General features: G+C 46.2%; 1 protein-coding gene across 1 annotated transcript; it reads left to right on the forward strand.

The window, feature by feature from the left end:
• The first annotated feature begins 168 nt into the window (after positions 1 to 168).
• ANAPC4 (anaphase promoting complex subunit 4) lies at positions 169 to 24,102 on the forward strand. The gene is made up of 28 exons (XM_032964658.2): positions 169 to 313; positions 1,813 to 1,931; positions 2,518 to 2,623; positions 3,207 to 3,339; positions 3,875 to 3,943; positions 4,103 to 4,144; positions 4,327 to 4,414; positions 4,633 to 4,746; positions 5,282 to 5,365; positions 6,162 to 6,248; positions 8,741 to 8,802; positions 9,183 to 9,225; positions 9,716 to 9,792; positions 10,030 to 10,130; positions 11,657 to 11,708; positions 12,194 to 12,249; positions 12,439 to 12,485; positions 12,655 to 12,711; positions 12,840 to 12,896; positions 13,041 to 13,128; positions 14,220 to 14,317; positions 15,613 to 15,674; positions 15,814 to 15,843; positions 16,109 to 16,216; positions 21,627 to 21,719; positions 21,821 to 21,994; positions 22,441 to 22,564; positions 23,607 to 24,102. The coding sequence occupies exons 2-28, from the start codon at positions 1,824 to 1,826 to the stop codon at positions 23,823 to 23,825; spliced, it is 2,379 nt and encodes a 792-aa protein (XP_032820549.2). The 5' UTR covers positions 169 to 313; positions 1,813 to 1,823; the 3' UTR covers positions 23,826 to 24,102.
• Positions 24,103 to 24,577: the final 475 nt, after the last annotated feature.

Consider the following 24,577-nt stretch of genomic DNA (forward strand, 5'->3'; position numbering starts at 1 on the left):
TCTTAAGCGGTGGTGGGGGTGCGGGTTCAAGTTTCCCACGCGAAAGTTTAAAACCCACCTTTAGCCACGCCCTTTTTTCGTGACGTCACGCCGCAAAGAGTGCGCGGCGATTGGCTCAGATTGCCGCGACGTCACGTCCACCGTCGCCACGCCCCGAGAGAAGTGAAAGGGCGGGAAAAAAAATATTTTTTTTTTATCAGGCCTTGTCTGCAGCGGGGAGACGGCCTCCACTGCGGGGGTTAAACGAACGGCAAGCCTTCGTCGCTGGCGCGCCGGGTCGCGAACGAACGCAACGAACAATACGAAGACGACGGTAAGCGACGGCTTCCAGAGCGGTCTGGGGTCTCGTCACGTTGCAGCGCGAACCTTGGGGAGGTTAAAACGGCCTACCGCGAGCTGGTCGGCGCCGGAACGCAAGGCCAATGAACCAGGAGGATTTGCGCCGTGGACCTGTGGGGGCCTTCGGATGTTTACGTAACTCGATGTATGTTGAACTTCTTTCGCACGGTACGTAGCCAACCGTGCTCATCGGAGGTGCGGGGAAGGACGGCGAACCAGACGACAACGATGAGCAGTTCGCGTTTAGTTCGTCGTCCTCACCCGCGCTTCCGATTTGAAAGCGCGGCCGGACGACGTACGGTGCTTAAAGAAGTCAACGCGGACGATTGTGACGATTCATCCAAATGCGAAGACGACCATGAGCCACGGTTTTTTTTAGCGCGGACCGGTCTCGTTTGAGCGCGACTTGGGATGTGATGTTAACAGTGCCGGATTAAGTTATTGCGAGGCCTGTAGCGTATGTTATAAAGCGGCCCTAAATAAAACATTAAAACACATTTTTTTTTACTTTCATAGTGAAGTAATTGTATTATTGAATTTGATATACAGCCAGATAATAGGACAAATCGCTAACCTTAAACACCCAGTCGTTCATCAAAGTCGAAGGCGGTATAGTACTATAGTAATAGAGCAAATGCAGAATCACTAAACCGGAATTGATAGCTTGAAAGCGTTTAGCGCGGGTGCCCTTGAATGTACGGGGCCCGCAGCTACTACATATGTAGCTACTTTTGTCACTAGATGAATCCGGCACTGGATGTAAAGCGGCATGTTGTGAGCCAGTCGGCCAGAATGCGAGGCTCGAGTGTTGAATAGCGCCAGGGTCGTGCCCTGGACACGTTGGGGCCTTTGGATGGACATGTTGGTGCCCGAGCAGAGTGGTGGGCAGCTGCCAAGCCGCGCAGTAAAATCAATGTTCGTGTTTACCTTTAGCACAACTGATACCGTCGGTTCGGCGAAATGGACGTCGTTAATTCGCCAATAACACTGCTTTAAATATATATTTTTAATGCCGTGTTTGGTTATGGGGGTTACTGGAGCGTACTTTGCCGATTGTTATATATATTATGGCTGTTTAATCGGGAACGTCTCGCCGAGGCCCATAATGTCATTTTTTTGCAGGAGGTGATGAATCCTATGTATTTTCCATTTAAGCATTTTTGCCGGTAATATTTCAAATTTGCTGCATGACGCCAGCACACAATGGGGCAAATCCAATTAAAGACATCACAGGATCTTTAACTGCCACTGTGAAGCAGGTTGGCACGTGTAGGTTAGTAGACTGGCAATAATAACCAGGGCAGCCGCTGGATTTGAACCGTCAACCTCTGCAATAGACGGCCACCGTGCTACCGCCAGGCCATGCTGGTCTGTGTTGGTTGGTAATAATTAAGAGCGATTTATTTCTCTATAATTGCTGTATTTGCGTCGTTGCTGATCGTGTTTTGTCCACCCGTTGGTTGTGACCCGCAGGTGGAGGGATCATGCCGCCCTTTCGCCAGGTGGCCGAGAAGCAGCTGCCAGCCGAGATCTTGCACATGTGCTGGTCGCCCAAGCGCGATCTCATTGGCCTGGCCAGCCGCTCTGGCGAGGTGGGGATTAGACACATCGCCGTTCGTGTGTTTGCGAAGCATCCCTTAACATTGAAAGCTAATTTCTTTAGATTTAAAACTAATTTCTTTGTGTTAGTTTGTTGTCTTTCCCCCCACACTTCTGATTTGCACGGTTGGCTACGTACGGTATAAAATAAGTTCAACATACATTCAGGCATAATTATTTTGCCCATTTGTAGCAGACCTATTTAACTTTTCAGTTTTCATGTACAGCTCCTTTACATTAAAGCTGGGCTATTGCGATTACATGACTAATTGATGACATGAGTGGTTATCGGTCCGATTGCTTTACTAAATTGAATAACATGACAATAGTCATGTCTGAACTATGTTTCTATAGATGTCCCTGGACAGGAGGTGATGGGCGGTGCTTGGTAATGTCATCGTCATCAACGGTCCCATTAGGATGTTGGGGAAACAGAAATTTAAAGGAGCCTGAGTGAGCAACCATAAAATAGTTGATTAATTTACTTGACCAACGAATCATCCCAGATGTATGTAGATATACTACTCACGCCTCAGTGTCTCTTGGTGTAGTTATATTTGTGTGTGTGCATGTGGTCAGGTGCTGCTGCATCGGCTCAGTAACTGCCAGAAGGTCTGGGGCCTGCCACCAAATGACTCCACGGGCAGTGAAGTCACAGCCTTGGCTTGGAGACCAGATGGAAAAGGTAGAAGACGTGTAAATGAAATTGGCTTCCATGTGATCACAATATCAGCAGCTTTCTTTGCCGGTGCAATTTTGCAGGGAATTCAGCAATTCCTTGCATGAGCATACGCTCTCATGATAGTCCATGGGCCAGAGCAGAAATCGGTACCATCTGAGCTAGAAAACCTTAAATCGTAAATCTTAACTTAATTGGCCAATAACAGTGAATTATTTGGTAACTCATTTCAAATGGTTAAATGCAGTGTCATGCCTCTTTCGTTTTTGTGAGTTGGGCATTGAGTCATTATATGTTCCAGGGTCTGTTTTGGGTAACCACAGTTGCACACCGGACATTTTCCCATTTGCGTTTCAAGTATTTGTATCTTCTATGGTTGGTTGGAGGGCACTAAAGTTTTGCAACCTCATGTGGTTGTCTGATCTCATGGACTCTGGCAGCCACATTTTAATAAATTAGTGGTTTGACAACGGTAATGGGCTCATAGTGTAAATCAGTCCTAATATAGGCTGGTGTCCCAAATTATTGTCATGAGTGTTCATAGTCCCAGCTGCCTCGCTTCATGAAGATATGCCATTTGCCCACACAGTGTTGGCAGTCAGTTACGGAGATACCGAGCGACTGGTGCTGTGTGATGTTGAGAAGGCGGAGATCCTGCACACGTGCCGTGCATTGCACAGGATCACCTGTATGCACTGGGTGGAGGTGAAACAGGATAGCAGGTATGGTGACTTTTGCATTTCTAGTCTGTCTTTTAAAAGGGCACATATTTCAAGTTTTCTTGGGCAGGACATGTCACAAGGAGGGAATGTAACTGGTGGTCGGGCCTTGTGATTGCGTGGCAACCAAAAAAGGGAACACACCCAAGATGATGTCTACTGTGCCGATGGAGCAATGAGCTCAGATCGTGGATTGGTGCATCGAAGTTTCATGAGAGATGAACGATGGCTTGGGGAAGACTCAATCCAGAAGTGGATTGATCATGGATGATTCTAATTGTTGAAATATTTAGGAAAATTAGGATATAAAATACTGCTTTTTACATATTGTGTTTGTTACGGATTAAACCAAAAAAATTACATATGAATGCATTTGATAGTCATTGTATTTAAACTGTAGTTCCAAACAAAATTTAAGAACCATTGATTGTACAGTCTAATGATTAGTAAACAAACTGTATACGGTTCTGCCTAAATATGTTTGTCACTGCTGCAGTTACACGTGCATGGCAAGATGTTTGTATCATCTTTTTTCCAGTCCGGAGTTAAATTCATTCGAGGACGATCACACCGTTTACCTGTCAAAGCTGCCAGCTTTGCCTAAGAGGTAAGACCACTGGCCTTGGCACAATTGAGCTTTGGTACCTTTCATTTAATCGTGTTCAACTGATGAATGGAATTGAATGTGAAGTGGCTTACTGGACTCATTTCTGTATAGAGTGCTGGTTTTTTCTTGTTTGTAAATTGTCTGTGCTTGTTTTCGCAGTGAAGAGAATTCTGATATTCAAAGGCTCTTGGGTGATTCCAGGTATGTAAACAAGTCTTTCTCTTACTGTAATGTGATACAGGTTATGTCAATTTTCTCAACTGTTATCACTCCAGAGATTTTAGCAATATTTGTTAACATTTGAAATGGTTAATATTTGGCGATGGGTATTCTAAAGGTATGTTCGCTCGATTAATTGTACAACACTTTCTGTTACTTTGTAGGCTCAACATTTTAGTTCTTGGAAGTTGCCATGGAGTTGTTGCATTTTATGCCTTTGGAATATTTAAAATTGCAAGTCTTTTGATCAAGGTAAGATAAGAGTTTTTTTTATGCACACATTTTACTCGCATCGAGTTGCAATCTTGTTCTCTTAGTCATACAGTGTTGTTTTATGTGAGGGGAGTGAGCATGCACATGACTGCCATGTGCAGGATTGTGTAAAACTGTTTAAAACAAATGTATACATGCGTGGTTTGGACATGCAACTTTGGTAACAAAGCTGACGTTTGTGCTGTGGTGATATGCAGAGTGAGGGCCAGTGCCTTCACCTGTGTCTCTCCAGTGACCTAAAGGCCCTCTCTGTAGCAGTGAAAAAGACGAGCACTTTGGACGAATCCCACTGCAATATCATTTATTCTCAGGTACCGTTTCACCCTCAACTATTTTTTTCATTGAATGTATATGCAACCGGATTTTCTTTATTTTTTTGCCTGTTTACCAAGGAAAATGCTGTTGAGTCTCGAGAATCTTTTTTGTTCTCCTGGAGGGGTCCTGCCAAGCTTTTGCAGCAGGGGGCAAATGTTGTCAGTGGACTTTGGCATGGTGCATTGGTATAAGGCATTATATAAAATGGACAAGACTGGTGATGAAATGGCAGCCAAAGGAGCCATCACATCTGAGTGGACGAACACCTCGAATACGAGGCAATTGAGATAAGCTCATGCACAGGAGCGAGATGGATTGTGGCGTCCCGGGACAGAGGGATGGAATTAATGTGAAATGTGGGGAAGCCTTCATCCAGTGGTGGATAGAGCAATTTTTATAATAATTTCACTGTTTACAATGGATGTATTGATTTAGCAAGACAATGTGATTTATGTGGTAATTAGTGTCTATACTTCAGTTCTGTTTGAATCTATCTTGTTTCATATGGAAATGTGTATCCCTTGTGTTCAGTGGGATACCAGTCTTCTGGCTGCCAATCTGCCGGAGGTCACAAAAATGGCGAGGAAATTCACCCACATATCAGCTCTCCTCCATGTAAGTCATCAGCAATTCAACTTCACCGAGTTGTGATTGCTGAAATTATGGGTTTTAACCCTGGGCAGCTGCTCCTGATTAAAGTGGGTTCTTAAATGGAGTGAGTTCATGGTTTGAGTACTGTCACCAATAACTGCTCACACAAAAAATGCCACGAAAGATTGGTTTTGCACTTCATATGGCTAAATACCAGCTCTGAGAATTCAAAATATACATTTTTTTACTGTCATGTAATAAATATTAATGACTTTAGCAAGGCAGCTGAGAAAGTGCTGCCTTGTGTGGATAAGAGGTCACTGGAGTAGTTGGACATAGTTCTGTGGAATATGCTTTACTCTAACATGGGGTTGCACTGTGCTAGAAGATTTAAAAATGCATTCTTCATCATGACATGACAGATGGCACAATTGGGATAAAATGTGGATTTAAACGGTGACAAAAAATTAAAACAGTCAACTCGCTGTGTGAAGAGTAAAAGTACAGCCCTGCAATCGCTTGCTCACGTCACTGCTGTCGGAATGGTCTCCACTGGAGGGAGCTCTTTAGAGCCCCTCTCAATGGCATTTGGTCGACTCTTCCACGCTGGCCAGAACCTCGCGGTGTTTACTGTTGTATAACACGTAGGCTTTCGTGGCAAATACCCACATTCGAGGTTTTTTGGGTTAGATCGCGTAAATATATAAATGTGTCGTGAAAGCCGCCACCACCCAACACAGCCAACTAGTAAGGGTTGTCCCGTAAACAGGACATGCCACTTCGTCACAAATGCGAGCTTGAATGCGTGTGTCGTGTGCAGTATCAATATCTGACGGTGCAGAGCATGAGTGGGGCATGGGAGGATGTGCTCATTGAAATGGACATGGGACTCACCAACTTTGTCAAGGTAGGAGTGGGAGGGTGTGTTGTGGTTCTCACAAGCATTTATGCTTCATACAAAAAATGAAAAAGGTGTGCGCCGTAAGTTAACACTGCTTATATATTTTTTATTGAACATTTTCCAGTTTTTTATTAAATACCAATCTTAATGTTATCATTTTGTTTACATTAGAGGTTGTGGAACAGATTCAGATATGCAGACATTAGTATTACCAATATGATTGCAACTTTGGCCGTGACTTATTATGAACTCGCTTTTTTGCCTGTCCAAGGACAGGTGTATATTCCAGTACATCTGAAATATTCAATATAAAAATTGTTCAGCTCATGATTATTAATGAGGGGGGAGTTGCCCCATTTGGAGTAACGTCACCCGCTAATGGTTATTGTGGAGGGGTGCGGCACGTGGAGTGACGTCACCCGCTCATGATTATTAATGAGGGGTGCGGTATGTGGAGTGCGCGACCTTCTTGTGCGTTAGTGTAAATTTCCACGCGGGCATGAATATTAATGAAGGGGGGGGGGCTCTTTTGCAGTAACGTCACGCACGGATGTAGCACTGCTGCGTAGATGTATTTTTTTGACTTTTTATGTAAAGAAACCTCATTTGAAGCGACTTTGCTTAATAAATTATTTAATTCAGCTTTACCTTCCTCTGCGTCAGTGTAAAAATCCACCCACTCATGAATATGAATGAGGGGGGGTGGGCCTTATGTGGAGTGACGTCACACGGGGGGGGGGCCTCATGTGGGGTGACATCACGCGGGGGACGGACAGACATTTCTGGGTGATTATAGTAGGTCATAGCTCGTTGCTGAAATGGTTCTTCAGACGATATAATAATGTACAACCCTTTGTCATTCCGCTGCTGGATAAAGACCTTCCCATGCTGTCTTGGTAATGGGGGGGGGGGGGGGGGTTGACCATACTTCGCTGGTTGGTGCGAGACGGTGAAGTGATGGCACAAAATATTTCAAAATAAACTAGAAAACTACTTTACAATGTATTAGCTAAATTTTGATTGAAAGCTTTCGTGACTGCAGGGATTCATATTCTTGGCTCTTTCGGTAAAGTCACGTAGAAGGGAAACAATAAAAATATAAACAATAAAATTATCACGACGTTTCGACTGCAACACAAGCAGTCATCAGGTGTGAAAACCACAACAAGAAAATTTGAAAAAAGTGGCGTTTTTTTTAACATTAGCCCCCACGGATAGCGATTTGACAGTTTGTTCAGATGGACGAGTCCATCTATGTTCGGAAAAGAGGAGGGGGGAGACGATGGTTCAATGAGCCACTCTGTCTACAGGAAAGCTACCCATACGGATGCTTACCTGAAACCGGATTCCCACCACCATCCATCCATCCCAGAAGAATTCCCTCATCAAGACTCTGCACCATAGAGCCCAATGCATATCCGATCAGGAACACATAGCCAGTGAACTCAAGCATGTACACCAAGCTCTTAAGGCTAAAGGTTATTCCGACTACACAATCCGCAAAGCTTTCACTCCAACCATGAAAAATGACATTCTTGAGGAGCCTTTCAAAACCATCACTTTACCCTACATTGCGGGGATCACAAAAAAGATCTCCAAAATCTTGAATAAACACAAGATCCAGGTCCGATTCAACACATTACATAAATCCGTGATCTGGTTCCGTCTGTAAAAGATGTGATTCCGGACATACAGTACCCTGGCGTCTACAAACTAAGTTGCCTCTGTGGTAGTAGTTACATTGGAGAAACCAAACGACATGTCTCGGACCGCATTCGTGAACACAAAGCAGACCTGAAACACGGTAGGACCAACACATCGGCCGTGGCAGATCATTGTTATAATTCAGTAGGTTCACATGACATTGACTTCTCCAAGACAGGTTCTTTGCAAGCCTTCTGGATACCATGAGAGATTCGTTCATGAGGCTATCCACATATACAAACCCAGAGACAATTTCAACCAAGAAGATGGATTCTGGCTTGGCAATCATTGGAAGGATTTGATAAACCATTTCGGGTCTTAATTGATTGATCACGCTTAAGGTGGTTTTCAGAACGCATCCATTATTTTTCGTCTCCCCCTCCTCTTCCGAACATAGATGGACTCATCCATCTGAACAAACTGTCAAATCACTATCCGTGGTTGCTAACGTTAAAAAAACGCCACTTTTTTCTAATTTTCTTGTTGTGGTTTTCACACCTGATGATGAATGCTTGTGTTGCAGTCGAAACGTCGTGAGAATTTTATTGTTTTATATTTTTATTATTTTATTGTTTCCCTTCTATGTGACTTTACCGACAGAACCAAGAATATAATGTATTAGCTAGTTTATAAGTAGGGTATGGAGTGTTATCACTTATCCCACACCTCCGATGAGTGCATTTGGCTACATATGGTGCGAAAGAAGTTCAACATACATGATTAAGAATCCAAAGATGTTGTTATAATTTTGGCTTGAGTTTAAACAAAAAAAAACGTTCTCTTTGGCTTCACAGGAGAACCCTGACACCTCTGTGAGTAATGAGTTCATGGAGCTGCTGTTGTGGGGAACAGCCAGGTAATATCCAATGCCTTTTTGTTTCCCATAAAAGCCTCAGTAACTTATTTCTTTTCTTGTCTTCAAGAGGGTCTTGCAACGGAATGTTTGGCCAATCCCAGATGGTCACCTAATCCCCCAGGCTCTCCACTCTCTCTATGTCATTGATCGTCTGGTGTGGTGTATTGTAAAACACCACTTAACATCATATGTGGCTGGCTTGGAAATATTAACGCCGCTTTTGCCAAAGTGCAAGCCCGTAAAATGTACAAAGATGGTGTATCATAAAGCTCGTGAACAGAGACCTCGCCTATTGTGTCTAGACTCCGTGTTTTAGATTTACGGGCATAGAACTGCAAAAGACATTGAAGATGAAAATTCATGTTTCTATATTTTTACAGCCCTGAGCTCCAGATGCTGCTATTAAACAAACTCACATTGAAGGTAAGAATAAACTATACACGTGTGCCCATTGCACAGCAACAAAGCAGTGCTGTGTAAATGACATCTCTTGGCGTTTCAGCAGACAAATACACACGTCATACAGGATATATGAACCTTATGGCGGTACTCCGGGGTACCATAGTACCCCGGCTCTCGCATAATGTCTGTGATGCAGTCATTTTTAGTTTGTTGATGGTCGATGATGCGGCAATCGACTCATCTCGACGAGCTGTACACGATGCACCACTATGGTGCATTGAGCATTCAGGGTTTCAGCGCAATCGTCCTCGCTACGTTTCTACATCGCGGAGTAGCACTGATTTTAGATAGATTGGTACCTCAGTCGCGGAGTTAAGTACACCCCTGGAAAAAATAGTGCCCCAGAAATAACATATTTCATTGCCTTGGCCATTTTGTATTATTTGGTACCCCGGGGTACGACAGCAATGATGTGCCACACTGACGTGCATTTGTGTATGTATGTGCGCAGGGCTTAAAGAAGCTGGGTCATGAGGTGGAGTCGTCTTACTACAGCATTTTGAAGCTTCTCACCAGCCACCTGCAGAGGTGGTTTTTCACTTCAGAATCTGGCACAGGGCCAAGCAGGGCCAGGGGCAGGGTTAATCATATTTGTCACGCGTTGAATCGGTCATTACACTTGGAACTTGCGACGTCAGTGACAAGGCTTGGGTTCTGCAATGGAAAAAATAACCTGGCACTTCCCGTGCCATGCATGGCTGGCTCGGCACAGCCCCGGGCAGCTTGTTTGTGCCAGTGGAAAAAGAGGTAATTGTCTCCCCACAGCGGAGCTGATGCACTTCTCTACCACCTGGTGGAGCTGAAGGGCATGGCCATGTGGCGACAAAAGTACGGGTGCCTGGGTCTGCGGGAGGACTCCGTGGAGGGTAAGAAGCCTCCACTTTTTTACATTCACTCGGCCGTTTTGTTCGTCCAGAGCACATTGTTTCATTTATTTATGTGCATGTACAGCCCTTTGGTCAATGCAGTGCTGGATGGGGGTCGTATCCACCTGCCGTGCGGTTCAAGGGAGTTATTTGACCATATTTCATCATGCTGATCTACATGGGTTGGTGATGGCTGGGAGCATAGCCGTTGACGCATAGTACAGTACGACATTGCTTTTGTTGCACTGCCCTCTACTGACAACCTCATTCCACAGCAGCCTACAACACCTGTTGTATTCATAGCGGTCACCCATCTAAGCTTTGTCCAGGCTCAGCTCAGCTTAGTTGCCGAGATCTGCCGAGATCGGGTGCATTCCACGTGATTTGGTTGTAGGCTGTTTAGGTACAGCCTATACCAAAACAACTGGAATATGGCCTTTTCTTTTTCACGACCTTGGTAAACATTTCAATGCTACTAAATGTTTTATTATATTATAGACTAGCTTATATACCCAGCGTTGCCTGGGCCAAAAAATATTTCACAACTACTCTTAAAAATCTAACGGCAGTGCGTACTGACTGTGGTGGTACCTGCTATCACTACAGTAGTACATGCTGACTCTATAGCAGTATTTATCGACTCTATAGCACAAAATACTCATCTGACAGTGGCATGGTGAGGCCTAGTCCCGTGCAGAGCCTCCGGCCTCGCCTAGATTGTCCAGCCGGCCGAGGTGGCACCTTGGCAGGCTGGGGCTGGGCTGTTACCCCAGACCCCACACCCCCCCCAACCACGATCTCCCCGGCCGCTCTACAGTAATATCTATGACCTATAGTGGTAGCATCTAGCGACTGTATATATTAGTAACTGCACGCATCGGGTGGGGGGGGGACATCAGACAGTGAAGATTTAAGCTCAGCGTTTAGTGTATTTTTAAAGCATTTTTTACGCGAAAGAAAATGTCCCCCTCACTCCCACCGGAGGCGTGCGACTTGGCATGGGCCGTCCCCCCCACTAAAGGCGCGTGAGTTGGTATGGTCGTGCACGCGTCATAAATAAATAAAGAGAGCGAAAAAAAATCGCACTAATTCGCTAATTAAACTTATTAAAAGTTGACTGATGTGAAAAAGGAATAGCGGTTGCTCACGGGTGGGGCTTATGGCGTGGTACATGGCTATTTTTATTTAACGTAAACCCCACCGTTGGAGATCCAAATCCTTCAAGCACGCGAACACACATAATTCCACAAAGACAATTTTTGACTTGTATATAGATACCTAATTTGTCAGTTTGTAAAGATCGATTGCTTTTAGTGGGAGTTGTATTAAGCTTTGTACTTGTTATATTACTACAATCCCTTGTGAGTTATCAGTAAGGAATTAAAATGTGTTACCAAAATAAGCCGCTTCAGGATTCATCTGTATTTTTTAGTTTTGTTCAAACAAGTTACGGTGTACTGGACAACTTTGTGGTGTCATTGAAATTGTGTTGTTGAAAATGGAATGTTTATGTAAAATTCCGACAGAAGCCATCCAGATTGTGGGTTCCTACATGCTCAAGGCAGACGAGTTACTGCAGTAAGTTATCAATACATAGCACCATAATTTACGCACAGGACCTTGAACAGATAAGTGTCATTTTCCGACCCCAGTTACCTTGGAAAAAGATAACGCGGGTGCATTTAACAAGATAACATTTAACAAGGTAAACGTAGCAATTAAGATTTTTTTTTTAAAGTGTATCGATGCAATCTCATCTGAGGACAAGACATTGTACTATGATGGGGGTGACTGGCATCATTAGCAGGGTACACCTTCAATAGGCATCATTTAAACTCAATCCTTTGTCATTGCATGCTTGATTAATGCAGTTTTATGTTTGGAAAAAATCTGAAGCTCCATTGATTACACCTGACGGAACATGTCTCGACACATACAATTTTTTGCATTTACATTTAAGCACACATGAATCGCATATGTTTTGTGTGTTGTGAATTTTAAACAATGGCTTCACCTGGGGACCTCATGATCAGTCTCCTCTTTATTATTGTTTTTCTCAACAGTGTGATCGAAAACAGCTTGAAGAATTTCAAGTCGTTTTTCCGCTGCCTCTACGTGGGTATGTTTCTTGCAGCACGCCTGCCAGTGGTGCAAAAGAAGTGTACACCGTTGTATAATGGCAAGCGGATATTTTAATATCTCGATCAGTCTTACGGTATGCAACTTTTCTTAAAAATAAAAAAAAGTTGTGACTACACAACAATGTCTTGCTTGACTGTTGTTTTACAGTTATTTTTCTTTTTATCAGCAATGCTGCACATGTCAGATGAAACCATCCCACCAGAGCTGAGTAAGGTAAAGTGTCATTCCCATATAATGCAATCTCCATTTTGCTCTATGCCACAAATGTCGTGTTTTGCAATATAAATGTCTCTTTGTGCTGTTAAAACTGATAAATGCACACAATTCCAGCGTGAAGATAAGCCAAAGTTTTTACATCATCCGCCGCCACCTCCTGTTGCAGGTCAGCCAGAAGGAACTCATGTTTGTCGCAAACTTTCTTAAAGACCACTTTGAAAAGGTGAGGATGAACTCCATGTTAATCATCGCAACTCCTATCCCACACTGCGTTCCCCAAATGCAACAAGCAAATAAATGACCCGTTGAATAAAATTGCATTAAAATGTTTTTGATATTTTCTTTCACAAGGAACCAACGCTGTTTGAAAAAAAAGGAAAATTCTTCAACGTTGATCGTGTGGGGCAGGTAACCTGCAACCCATTTTATACAAATTTGCAAACTATGCATTCAAATAATGGTGTTCATGTGCATTTGGTCAAAACATCTTATGCATTACTTGTGTTGCTGTTAATGCCACAACTTGTGTTTTTTTGTGTCGAATAAATGTAGTATTTAAAAGATGAGCTGCTGCTGACACCGCAAGATATGAAGCACAATTCGTGGGTTAACTTTGTCGAGAAAAGCGTTCACCTTAAAGGTGCGACCCCCCAATATGCACACATGACAACTCTTGTATTAATTAAAATTATAAACTTCAAAATGAAAGTCATGATTCCTAGAATGTCATTCATAATAACCTGAATTGATATTGCACCGATTGACATGCAGTCAGTGTTGTGGTTTTCAGTCGCTTAACACGTAGCACCATAACATAAAATGTATTCATATTTTTGCAGAAACTTTGTTAATGCAACTGTTCAGAAGCATAAATGCTTCCTGGTTAATTGCCAATGTCCTTCACAGGAGAATAGCTGTCAAATGTGCATGTAGTGCAATTGTACCGGGGCCTATGGGCCAGAAGAGGCCCAGCTGCCAGGCTATGAAAGGGAAGGGTAGGAGGGGGGGTGCTTATTTAATTAATTACGTAGGGCCCATGCCACCCACGCAATGCCACTGGCGCTCTACCATTCGACAATTATTTATAGTAAATTCTTTCTCATTCTTCGTATTGGCTGATGTCCATGTAGAACAACAACTATAATTTTACATTGAGGTGGTTGGTCCAGATATTTGCATCCGAAGTAGCAGAGTGTATCGCTATGATGCCACCCTTGGTGTTTGTGAATTAGGCATTGAGTCGTTAATTGTGTAGTGGGTTCCACGGAGACTGGAGACAGTCTTTAGAGGCAACACGGTTTATTGTAAATCTTAACAGGAAGTTTCCTTTACTCCCACTACCTGGGGAGGTATGGCCTCCGGGCTGACGTGCCCTATCACTGGGGCTACGGGCTCTGAGTCCCCTGGCTAAGGGTGACCTAGGGGAAGCTAACTGACCCGACCCAGCTAAGGTGCAGGTCTCGACCACTGGTCCGGGCTCTGAAATAACTCCCCAACCCCCCTCACCTGGGGTCGTGGGGGGGGGGAACTCGGCCTCTCAACGGTCCGGCTCTCTCTCTTTCTCTCTAGCTCAGGGTGGCACCCCCTTTAGACCCGTGACAGCAACTACAGGTAAGTATACACAGGGCGGTGTGTGGCTATGTATTTCCGACGCTACACATGTTCCATGGTCTGTTTTGGGTTTACCACAGTTGCACACCCGAGATTTTTTTTTTCATTTTCCACTTCCAGACAGCCCGCTGCTGTACACTAACTTCCCAACGCGGTCGCTGTGCCAGATGCGCACGCTCATGGATGAGAACGTGCAGCAGTGTCTGCAGCAGCCAGCTGTGAGTGTGGCCACCGGCCAGCGACACCAGACCTCTCCGTGCCACACCTGGAGTCAATTCCAATTGCAATCGCAGTGTAATTGAAATGATAATTTCAGCAAAGAAATGAACACCTTGTGCAGTTCCTACCCATCTCAATGGATCTTGCGTTGTTGCATTCATTATATACATTCTCTTTGGTTCTTTCGGTCAAGTCACGAAGGTACAAAATAAAATAAATCACGACGTTTTGGGCACAACACAAGCGTCCGTCAGCAGGTGGGAAAGCATGATCTGCTGCTGAGGCAGACTGTTTTAAAAGGTTTGAAATGGGTGTAGCCCCAAGGGTCATAAAGAAGTGGCCGGGGCTAGTGATGTTAATGTGGGAAATTAGCATGTAACTGTAAGAACGGAAAGTGGTGCAATCCAAAGGCATGTGGGCATGCGAGATTAGAGAGACAGTCGGAAATAACAGCTGACATAGGCAGGTAGGATGAAAACATCACAGTTAGTGAAGACTTTACCTGGTTAATAACATCCTTCCAATGATTGCTCAGTTTGAAACCATCCTCTCGATTGAAGTTGTGTCTGTTTATATATCTGGATGGCTTCATGAACAAATCTCTGAAGGTAGCCCCAGTAGGTTTGCAGAGTACCTCTGTCTTGGAAAAATCTATTTCGTGAGCCCACAGCATTAAAACAATGATCAGCAACGGCAGAGGTATTGGTCCTACCGTGTTTCAGATCTGCCTTGTGTTCACGAACGCGGTCCGAGACATGTCGTTTCGTTTCCCCAATGTAACTGTTGCCGCAACCACAACTCAGTTTGTAGACACCAGGGTATTGCATGTCAGGAATCGCATCCTTTACAGATGGGATCAAATCACGGATTTTGTGTACTTTGTTGAAACGAACCTGGATCTTGTGTTTGTTTAAGATTTTGGAAATCTTTTTGGTAACCCCTGCTATGTATGGTAAAGTGATGGTTTTGGTTGGATCCTCAGAAGGTTGTCTCCCCATAGCTGGGGAGACAAGCTTTGCGGATTGTACGGTCCAAGTATCCGTTCATCCTGAGGGCTTGCTGTACGTGCTCCAAATCACTGGCTCGGTGGTGCTGGTCGGAGATGCAACGGGCCCTATGGTGTAGTGTGTTGCGCCCGAAACGTCGTGTTTTATTTTATACTTATGTGACTTTACCAAAAGAACCAAAGAGTATGGATTCCTGCAGTCACGAAAGCTTCAAATCAAGATTATATACATCGTTAATTGCTATATTATGAGTTTTGACAACCCAGCGGCAATGCTGTTCCTTGCAGGAGGTGATCAGCGGCTCCTTGTGTGAGTGCGTCGAGGGAGTCTTATTCAGACACCCTGCCAGGTGGGAGCATGCTTGTGAATTCCACCGACATCAAGTGGATACTAAAACGATTTAACAGCAACTGATGTAAAAAAGCGAGTAATTATGAATTTAAATTACTTCTCGGTTGAATATGGCTGCCTGTTTACATGTTTTACAGAGAGGACACAAGGTCATTCTGCCTGTCTTTGTGAGTAAATTCACCAATATGTAGAACACAGCAGCACATTACAATTTATAATGCACACAATGATGCACGGACACAAATGAGCATGACTCGGAGGTGCGAACAAAATATAGCTGAGTAAAAGTTAGTGAAATTATATCTCTCTTCCTGTCTTGTAGCCACACATGTTGCTGACGAGATAACGCTGTGGTGTCGTTGTGCGGGTGCATGTGTGTGTACACGTGTGTGTGTGTGTGTGGCGATCGGTCGGGGGTCACGTGCGACACAGCTGGAGCGACGAAGATGCCTCTCAGCAGTACACGGTCTACTCTGTGGGCGCCGTTCCCACCTCATCCCTCATCCTCATGCGGACCACCACAGACTCCACACGTGCCCGGTAACCTTTAAGAGTGGCCACGTGGAACACAAAAACACAAACTCGCACAGAAACATACAAAAACATACATATATATCCAAAAGCCAAAAACACCTTTATAGCAGGATATATTCTTGGTGTAAAGTGCTGTTTATGAGCACCTCAGCACCAGGGACGTGCGGTCAGGGGAGGCAGAGCCTCACCTGTCATACTCCAATGAAAATAGCTGTTACTAAAAGTAAAAAAAAGAATAAAATAAATATAAAGATTTTTCCACTGATCTGTGTTATAAATGTAATTTCTGTACAATTCCAATCATTTTTATTGTCAAAATCGCTAAATTTGCGGAGCTCCGTTGCAAATACAGGATGAGACGAGAGGTGAGGCAGCGACGCGCTCAGCCTCCCCTCTGATTGCGCAACCCCTCAGTAGCTGGATGGAGCGCGGGCAATTAAGCGCATACCTGTTACTATCTCTGTCACCAGTGTAATGTTTGTAGACCCCTTTATTTCATGTCCTCGCCTTCCATACTCCAGGTAACTTATTTCACGTATGTGTATGAAGATATTTAGGCTCGCTGGTGGTCTCGTCATGAAACAGCAGTGAAAAAGCACCAGGAGAGGCAGCTATCATATCCGCCTCACTGAGCGGGACATGTCTAACACGCCCCCTCAGTGTGGATACGCCCCCCTCGTTGACACGCCCCCCTCAGTGTGTGAATCTGGCTCTGACACTAGCTAGTGCCTCCCCAGCCATTGACCTCACCGCACGTCACTGCTCAGCACCACACCTGGCTGCCTTTGTCTTACCCAATGCTGATGTTTACACACTGCATGAGGTACTAATTTAAGGCTATGTCGATCTAACGGAGGCCTGGGACCGGTTCTGATAATCCCAATGAATGTTAGCCGTGGCCGAAAACCTAACTCAAATCACCGGGTTCATACCACAGTGCACTACAACAACCACCATTCGCCACTAAGTGGCGGTGACGTCACCACGGCGCTTGTGCCAGGCTATGTGCACGTTAAGGCCGCGTGAAGTGTCGAACGCCCACTGGCAGGAGGTCACGGGACAGACCCAGGTGCCATGAGTCGACTGACTGAGATGACTGGCCGATGCACCACCTGTGCCCCCTACTATGCCAACTTGCTGTGTTTTTGTCACCCGGCATTCTGCTCGTTGTTGTGAGCGTTGCTCCTCTGCCCTCAGTTATTGCTTGAGGGCGACCGACTCCAACTGCCCAGTACCGTCCTTTATGAGCCTCCTCCACAGAGGTCGCAGACGTTATTCTTTAGAGGCAACACATTTATTTAACATCAAACACGTTAACACAAAGGGGTAACTGCCCCTTTACCAGATACAGCCTAGGGTGGTGACCACCCAGCTAACTACTCTATACTGAGGAGTTACAGCTACGAAGGGTCAGACCCTCACTTGAGTCCCCGACCACGTGTTGATGCCTAGTTGGACGTAGAGCTTTCAGCTTGTAGACGTGGAGCTTCCAGCTTGTGGAATGCAGCGACCCCGGTCCCTCTCGGGGACCCATCTTATATCCCCCTCGGGTCGGGGCCGCTCCGCCCTCGGGCCCGCCCACCTTCTCGAGCGTTCGAGCTCCCTCTCGATCCCCCTCGAGAGCTCTCCCTAGACACGTGATCACCCCCTAGCCCCCACACCTGGGGCCTTCTGTGGACATTCCAGATCACGTGTCTGCAGGGTCAAGCAGAGTGCCATGGCCCGTGGCAACCCTGTCCCTGGGCTGACACTCTCCCGCTCCCCCTTGTGGGAGACCGCACTACGCGCTATGCGTGGTGCCCGCGCTATCCCAGCGCTCGCCAAGCCCCGCTAGGGCTGGTACTACACCTGCCTACGGGTTGTACGCAATGACGGTGCATCGCACGCCGTGCTATGCTAAAGCCGACATCACACAGGAACCAGACCGGTGCTGTCCGCGATGTAGGGACATCGCACACCACGGCCCTCCCGGGCCGGCACTATACAGTAACATCCCTGATGTCACTCCACTCCTGTACCACATCACTCCATCTCGTCTTTAGCCCGTGCCGCACCCGTTTAGCCCCTTGTATCCGGCCGAACAAAAGTTGTTTAGCCATGCGGTGGCTGGGCATGCGAGCTACATGTGACCCAGCCAACGCAGTCTTGCCTCCCAGAGGAGCTCACCGATGGGACTTTGTCCAGATTTTTCAAGGATTTGTGAGCTCACACAATCTAGCCTGGTTAAACCCAGGATGGATCGTAGGCAGGCCAGCCTAAATGTTTCAAACCGGTGAAGATGGTCCATAAGGGGGTTCACGTTTCACAAGCATAGAGAAGGGAGGGCATGACTGTGGCCGAGAACACCCGAAGCTTCTTGTGGAGCAACAGACCAGGTAGCTTCCATACAGCGTTACGCAGCCGGTAAAAAGATAATGCTGCTTGATTGAATGGGAGTGAGACCTCTGCTGTCAAATTGGAGCCGGTCATGAGCACGCTCGCCCAGCTATGGAAAACTTCCACTCGCTCTACAACTGCCCCCATCACCAATTGGGAGTTGTGGGGGTGGAGTGTCTGATGGTACAAAATACCGAGGCAGGTGCTTAGTTTTGGTGGGGCTGATGGTAAGGCCCCACCTCTTAGTGGCATGCTTCAGGTTCAGCAACAGCGCCTCCAACTCCTGAGTGAGCAGCAATCACCAGATTATCGGCATATATAACATGGTTGACCAATAGGGAGCCATGAGCCATACCTTGACTGCACCCAGGCATCGATTAGCCTCCCATTGTATCTGTTCCAAGTGTAAATTACTCCAGTACAGCCATCAAAGGCTTCATGAACTACGTGGTCAAAATAGATGTGAATTAATGTGGGAGTGAGAGGACATCTCTGTCGCACTCCAAGGTGAACAGGGAATGGCTTCGACTCCTGGCCACGTAGTTTTATCCGGGCCTGCTCACCATCATTAAGGTCCTTAATGATTGTGAGCAGATAGTCAGGGACTCCGAAAGCACGAAGAACAACCCAGAGCCCAGGCCTACTGATGGTATCATAGGCCTTGACCAGGTCACTAAAGCAGAGATGTAGGTCTTGTTGGAATTCCCTACACCTCTGCTGTAACAGACGGACAGAAAATATGGCATCTGTGCAGGACCACCCTTTCATGAAACCACATTTTGGCTCTGTAAGCCTCTCCTCAGCGTGCCTGGCAAGGCGATGTTGAATCATTCTTGCCAGGACCTTTTCCGGCACACTGAGGAGTGAGATGCCCCTGTAGTTGTTAGTCTGTGCAGTCCCCCTTCTTAAAGATGGGGACCACCAGGGCATCCTTCTAATCCTGCGGAACCCATCATGTAGGGCATTCTGCGCACAATCGCCACCCTGCCTCAGCATTTTGCTTGGGAGATCAGCTCTGCCCGGTGCTTTTCCTAGATCGCCTTCCGTACTTCCTCAACAGATGGCACCTCAGCCAGCCACTCACAGGGGGTGACTACTACCAATATTTTAGGCACGGCAGCCTCATCAGGGTCATCCCTACTTTGCCCCATGATGTTGTCCAGGCTGAGGGAATTCCCTTCCCCCAAGACATCACAGAAATGCTCAGCAAATAAGCAAACCTGTTCCAGTGGGTCGGATATCGGATAACCTTTCTTTCCCCTAATCATGGTGATAGGTGTGGCGCTGCAAGTTACTTTTTTGATGGAGTTAAGTGATTTGTGATCGCGGGCTACTGAGGCAGTCTCTATCTCCTCAGCAACCCGCGACCATCACCCATCCTTGCAGCGCCTCACGGCTCTACCGAGCGAAGGCTGCGATGCTGTAGACTGAGAGTGGGACTGTTGCTTTTTCTCAACCAGCCTGTGAACACCTCCTGTCAGTCAGGGTCTCTGGGGAGGATTGGACCACGTACCCAAAGCAGCCATTGCAGCTCCATGAGCCACAGTCCTAAACCTCGCCCATTTCCCCTCGCCATCAGAAGGAGTTAGGGACGATGCCAACACCAGTTGCAAGCGATGATGAAATTCTCGCTTGCAACTTTCATCAGCTAGCTGAGACCATGCCACTGTGGGTTTGAATGGGGTCCTGGGTGTAGACCCACCACCGGAGTGGAAGAATGGCAGGTGTCTTACAGGTGACAAGCCGATGGTCAGTGGGCAGATCAGCTCCACAGTAGGTCCTGGTGTCAAGGACATGGGCCCACATCCACTGTTCCATCACTATGTAGTCCAGCAGATGTTCTTGCTTGGACCCGGCATGCATCCATGATGTTGTGTGGATGCGCCGATGCCAGAACAGCGTGTTGGTAATTACAAGGCCATGGGCTGCACAAAAGTCTAGCAGCCTCCTACCGTTGTTATTGAGCTGATCTGGCCCATGCTTTCCAATCACTCCAGACTAGGTGCCAGCATCATGACCAACTTGGGCATTAAAGTCACCCAACAAGATGACTTTATCCTGAGGGGCCACTTTAGCTAGCAACTGTGACAGTAGGTCATAGAAAGCATCTGACTCAGCGACCTTGCCTGCATCCCTCCACTGATGATTATCTTTGGTGGGGGCATAAATAACCACGACCATCACTCCTTGTCTCTGGTTGATGGGAAGACGAGCCCAAAGTAGCCTGGGGCTTACAGCTTCCCACACCTCACCGCCACGCTCCTACACCCCCTTCATTCTTTTATTCTGAAGAAGAGCCACTCCCTGTTGTTTGGCTGTCTCCTGCCACGAGTAGAGGACTGTCCACCCCTCATGGTGGCAGGAGCCAGTCCACCAGACCTCCTGAATACCGCAGAGATCCAGGTGGTACCAGTCCAGCTCCTGACAGAAAAGTGGTAGCCTCTCCTCCACAGCGAGCGTTCGAACATTCCACGTGGCCACCCGCAGTGTATTTTTGTTTCTGAGGAACCCCAAGGGTAAGGATTCGGTCTCCTGGCTCCGCCAAATGGGGTTTGGCCAGGAGACGTCATAGACCCGTCTCCTCGGGGCCTCCGACACAAGCTTAGCTGAATATTTTTCACGTGGTTTTGTGGTAATGAGCCCCAATTTGGCCGCTGTGGTGGCTTCGAAACACCATGAGGCGAATGGCCAATCGAAATTGCCCCTCACCCCATGGCACTGCTCACCACAGCGTTACCGTCTGGCGCCAACGAGGAGGGTAGGGGGTTTTTCCAGACAGCGCGCTACACACACACAAAGACCAACGTAGGCGCAGACCCCAACCCCCAGTCTGCTAGGGATCGTAAGTTGGAGGAAGACATTTTTTAGGCATTAACTGTAGTAACGTGAAGGTATTCATCTGTGTACTCTCATTGAAAAGATGTTTAACTTATTACACTGTAGAACAAGGATAATTGGGACTATTACTATTGCTTGCATACACGAAATTAACTGCACATTTAATGTTATCAGCTGAAAGAAACAATGCATTTTTTCCCAGGAATGAAATTCCTGGCTCCCTTCAGCTGGTTGCGTTAGAGTTCTGGGGCCGAATGAAGTGGAAGCGTAGCGAGCGAGCGGACGACACAAAGAGGTGACACCCCCCCCCTCCAACTCACGCGTTCTGTGCCGCACTTTGCAGTTTAGCGAGAGCTTCACCGCATGCCACGGCTGTGTTCTTCCTCCGTGTTGCAGTAAACACAGGGTCGTGGACGCCAAGTTCTACGATGGGCAGACGCTGAGCGTGCTGCTGCTGGAGGAAGACGGCGGAGAGGAGAAAGGACCGCTGCTGGCTCAGGTCCCGTTTGCTTCGGTGTACAGGGACCAGGAGCAGCAGCTATCGCTGCAATCTTGCAGCTTTAAAACGAGGCGAGTGATTGTGCGACGTGCAACTCGCAAGTCCGGCTCTTGCCTTCATCGGCCATGATCTATCCACTGATGGATGAAGATCTACCTGAGCTGTTTCCATTTTGGTTCTGTGATGCAACAATTGATCTCGCTCGTGCATGCGAGCTAATTTGATCGCTCCGTCTCCTTGGTAGTTGTCCTCTCCAGCGCGTACTTGCCTTTTATTGCCACTACATCATAAGTCTCAACACCGACCGGCATCCGCTCTTGGCGTGTCTTGGCCAAGCCCTCACTTTTCACATCACCTGAAATATTTTGTTACTTTCCAAAAAGATTGTAATTCTCGGGTTACTACATATCCCCGACAATCATTTCATTGTTTTGAACGTAGCATGTCACCTGGTGTAATTGTCCAGATTGTGTTTTTTGACGGGGGGGGTAATGTTGCCAATGCCATGCTGCTGCAGTTTGGAGGAGCAGAAGGGCAGTATCCCGGTGCACGTGGTGACCTTGGTGGACCAGTGCAGGAGGATGGAGAACATGAAGGCACGGTTCGTCTCGGTCAACGGCATCCGCAACGTTTCCTGCGTGGTGGGTGCAGGCTCGAGGGGTTCCTTTCCTCGAGGGGAGGTGGGGGGGGGGGAAGGCGGCACGTGCGTCGGGTTATAATTTGGGGATTCATGGATATGGTCTATCTTCTTTGGTTCTTTCGGTAAAGTCACGTAGAATGAGAATAAAATAATAAAATAAAATAACACAATGAAATTCTCACGTTTCGGCCGCAACACAAGTGGCCTTCATCAGGTGAAGGGACGAGACTGTCTAGAGGACAGCACTGTCCTCGAGACAGTCTCGTCCCACTTGTGTTGTGGCCGAAACGTCGTGAGAATTTCATTGTGTTATTTTATTAATTTATTTTATTCTCATTCTATGTGACTTTACTGAAAGAACCAAAGAAGATGAATCCTTGTAGTCAGGAACGCTTTAAATCGGATATGGTCTAATTGTCCTGGACTGAAAAGATGGTGCCCTTGCTGGAACTATTATTTTTAAAATGTCATCGTAGTTTTCAAAGTCCACGAATCTGTGTTTTAAACGTTGCTAAAATGTATCAGATGTGGCAGTGATGTGACCATCGTGGTGAATGGCAGCTATTGTTCTTTTTGTGTGTCGTGATTTGCCTGCGCGATTGTTAAAGTTGCCGTGAAGTATACTTTTGAGGATAAAACCACAAACGCAAAACACGAGAAGTATGAAACATTGCCATATGTCTAAAATGTTATACTTGATATGAAGAGAATTTAAAATAACAAACTTTTGATTGCCCAACTTTTGATGTATAAGAGATTTTTGTGTACTTGGCATAATTCGAGCCGGGACTGCCCAGATAAGCAACCTGGAAAATATTTCTGCACCCAGTGCAGTGCATCCATCATATTTCTCGCTTTGGCTATTGCTACTATTCCGTAACACCTCCAGCCAGCCTGGAATATATTCGGTGAGAAATTAAGCCCCCGGGTGCATTGATATTTGTCTATCGTCACAGTCTACTTTACCGTTCAAGTCCCTTTTGAACCGTTTTGGGTATCTAAGGTTTGGTGAGGAATGTCGTCTGCTTTTGTGTGGCTCGCAGCTGAGCAGTAACCTCCGCCACGTGCGCATGTTCGAGATGGACGTGGAGGAGGAGGGGGAGGCCGAGGAGGCCGCGGACGAGAGCATCGACGCGCTGGAGGAGTCGAGCGACAAAACGCTCGAGTGCGTGCAGGACGAGGGCGACGTCTCCGTGTCACTAGACACCTCCGAGCTTTGCGACGGGGCCGGGCAGAGCACATCCGGTGCCGACAACCGTTAAAGATCGTCGTTGGCCCCTGCTGCCAAATCACAGCGGCAGTGTCGACGTCAAGCGTTCAGCACTGTTTAACAGTGGTGGTTCGTGCTGGGACGTATGAAAAAACTATTTGGGGCTCGCGCAAATTATTCCTTTGGGTTTTTGCTTCGTCAACTCATTTTTATACAAAATGAGTTGACGAACTTGCCATTAATGTCTGATGTCATGAAAATATAACCCTGGATTTCTGTGTAAATGTTTGTTTCCGAAAAGGACCCCAATAAATGTATAAATACTCAAATATATCTTGTTTCAAAGTTGTTATTTAACTTAATTATGAAAATACATAATTAACATTGCAGGCTGGATATATTTAGGATTTTACTCGTCGAAAAGCTGTATTGCAGTCGTCGTTCACGCAAAATAATCAAAAGCATGGAGAATAAATAAGTTGACAATAGTCCTCTTTCCCATATTTGTCTTCACAAAAGAGCATGTTTTAAATAGTAATAGATAACGGGAATAATAACAGATCATCTTTACCAGAGCAGCACATGCGAGGGCACTGCAATTTCAGCTGATATATGTAAAACTTCTTTCGCACCCGACACAGCCAACCATGCTCATCGGAAGTGCAGGGGAAAGACAACTCAACACAAAAAGCAGTTATAAAGAAATTCGTTTTCAATTTGGATGGGATGCGATACTGCTTTCAAAGGTTATAGGTTGCCATCACAACACTTGCTTCATTATTGCCACATTAATTTATTTGCACA

Source organism: Petromyzon marinus, chromosome 2, assembly GCF_048934315.1.
Source record: "Petromyzon marinus isolate PM22_M1 ecotype Great Lakes invasive population chromosome 2, UKy_Petmar_22M1.pri1.0, whole genome shotgun sequence".
Lineage (NCBI taxonomy): Eukaryota > Metazoa > Chordata > Hyperoartia > Petromyzontiformes > Petromyzontidae > Petromyzon > Petromyzon marinus.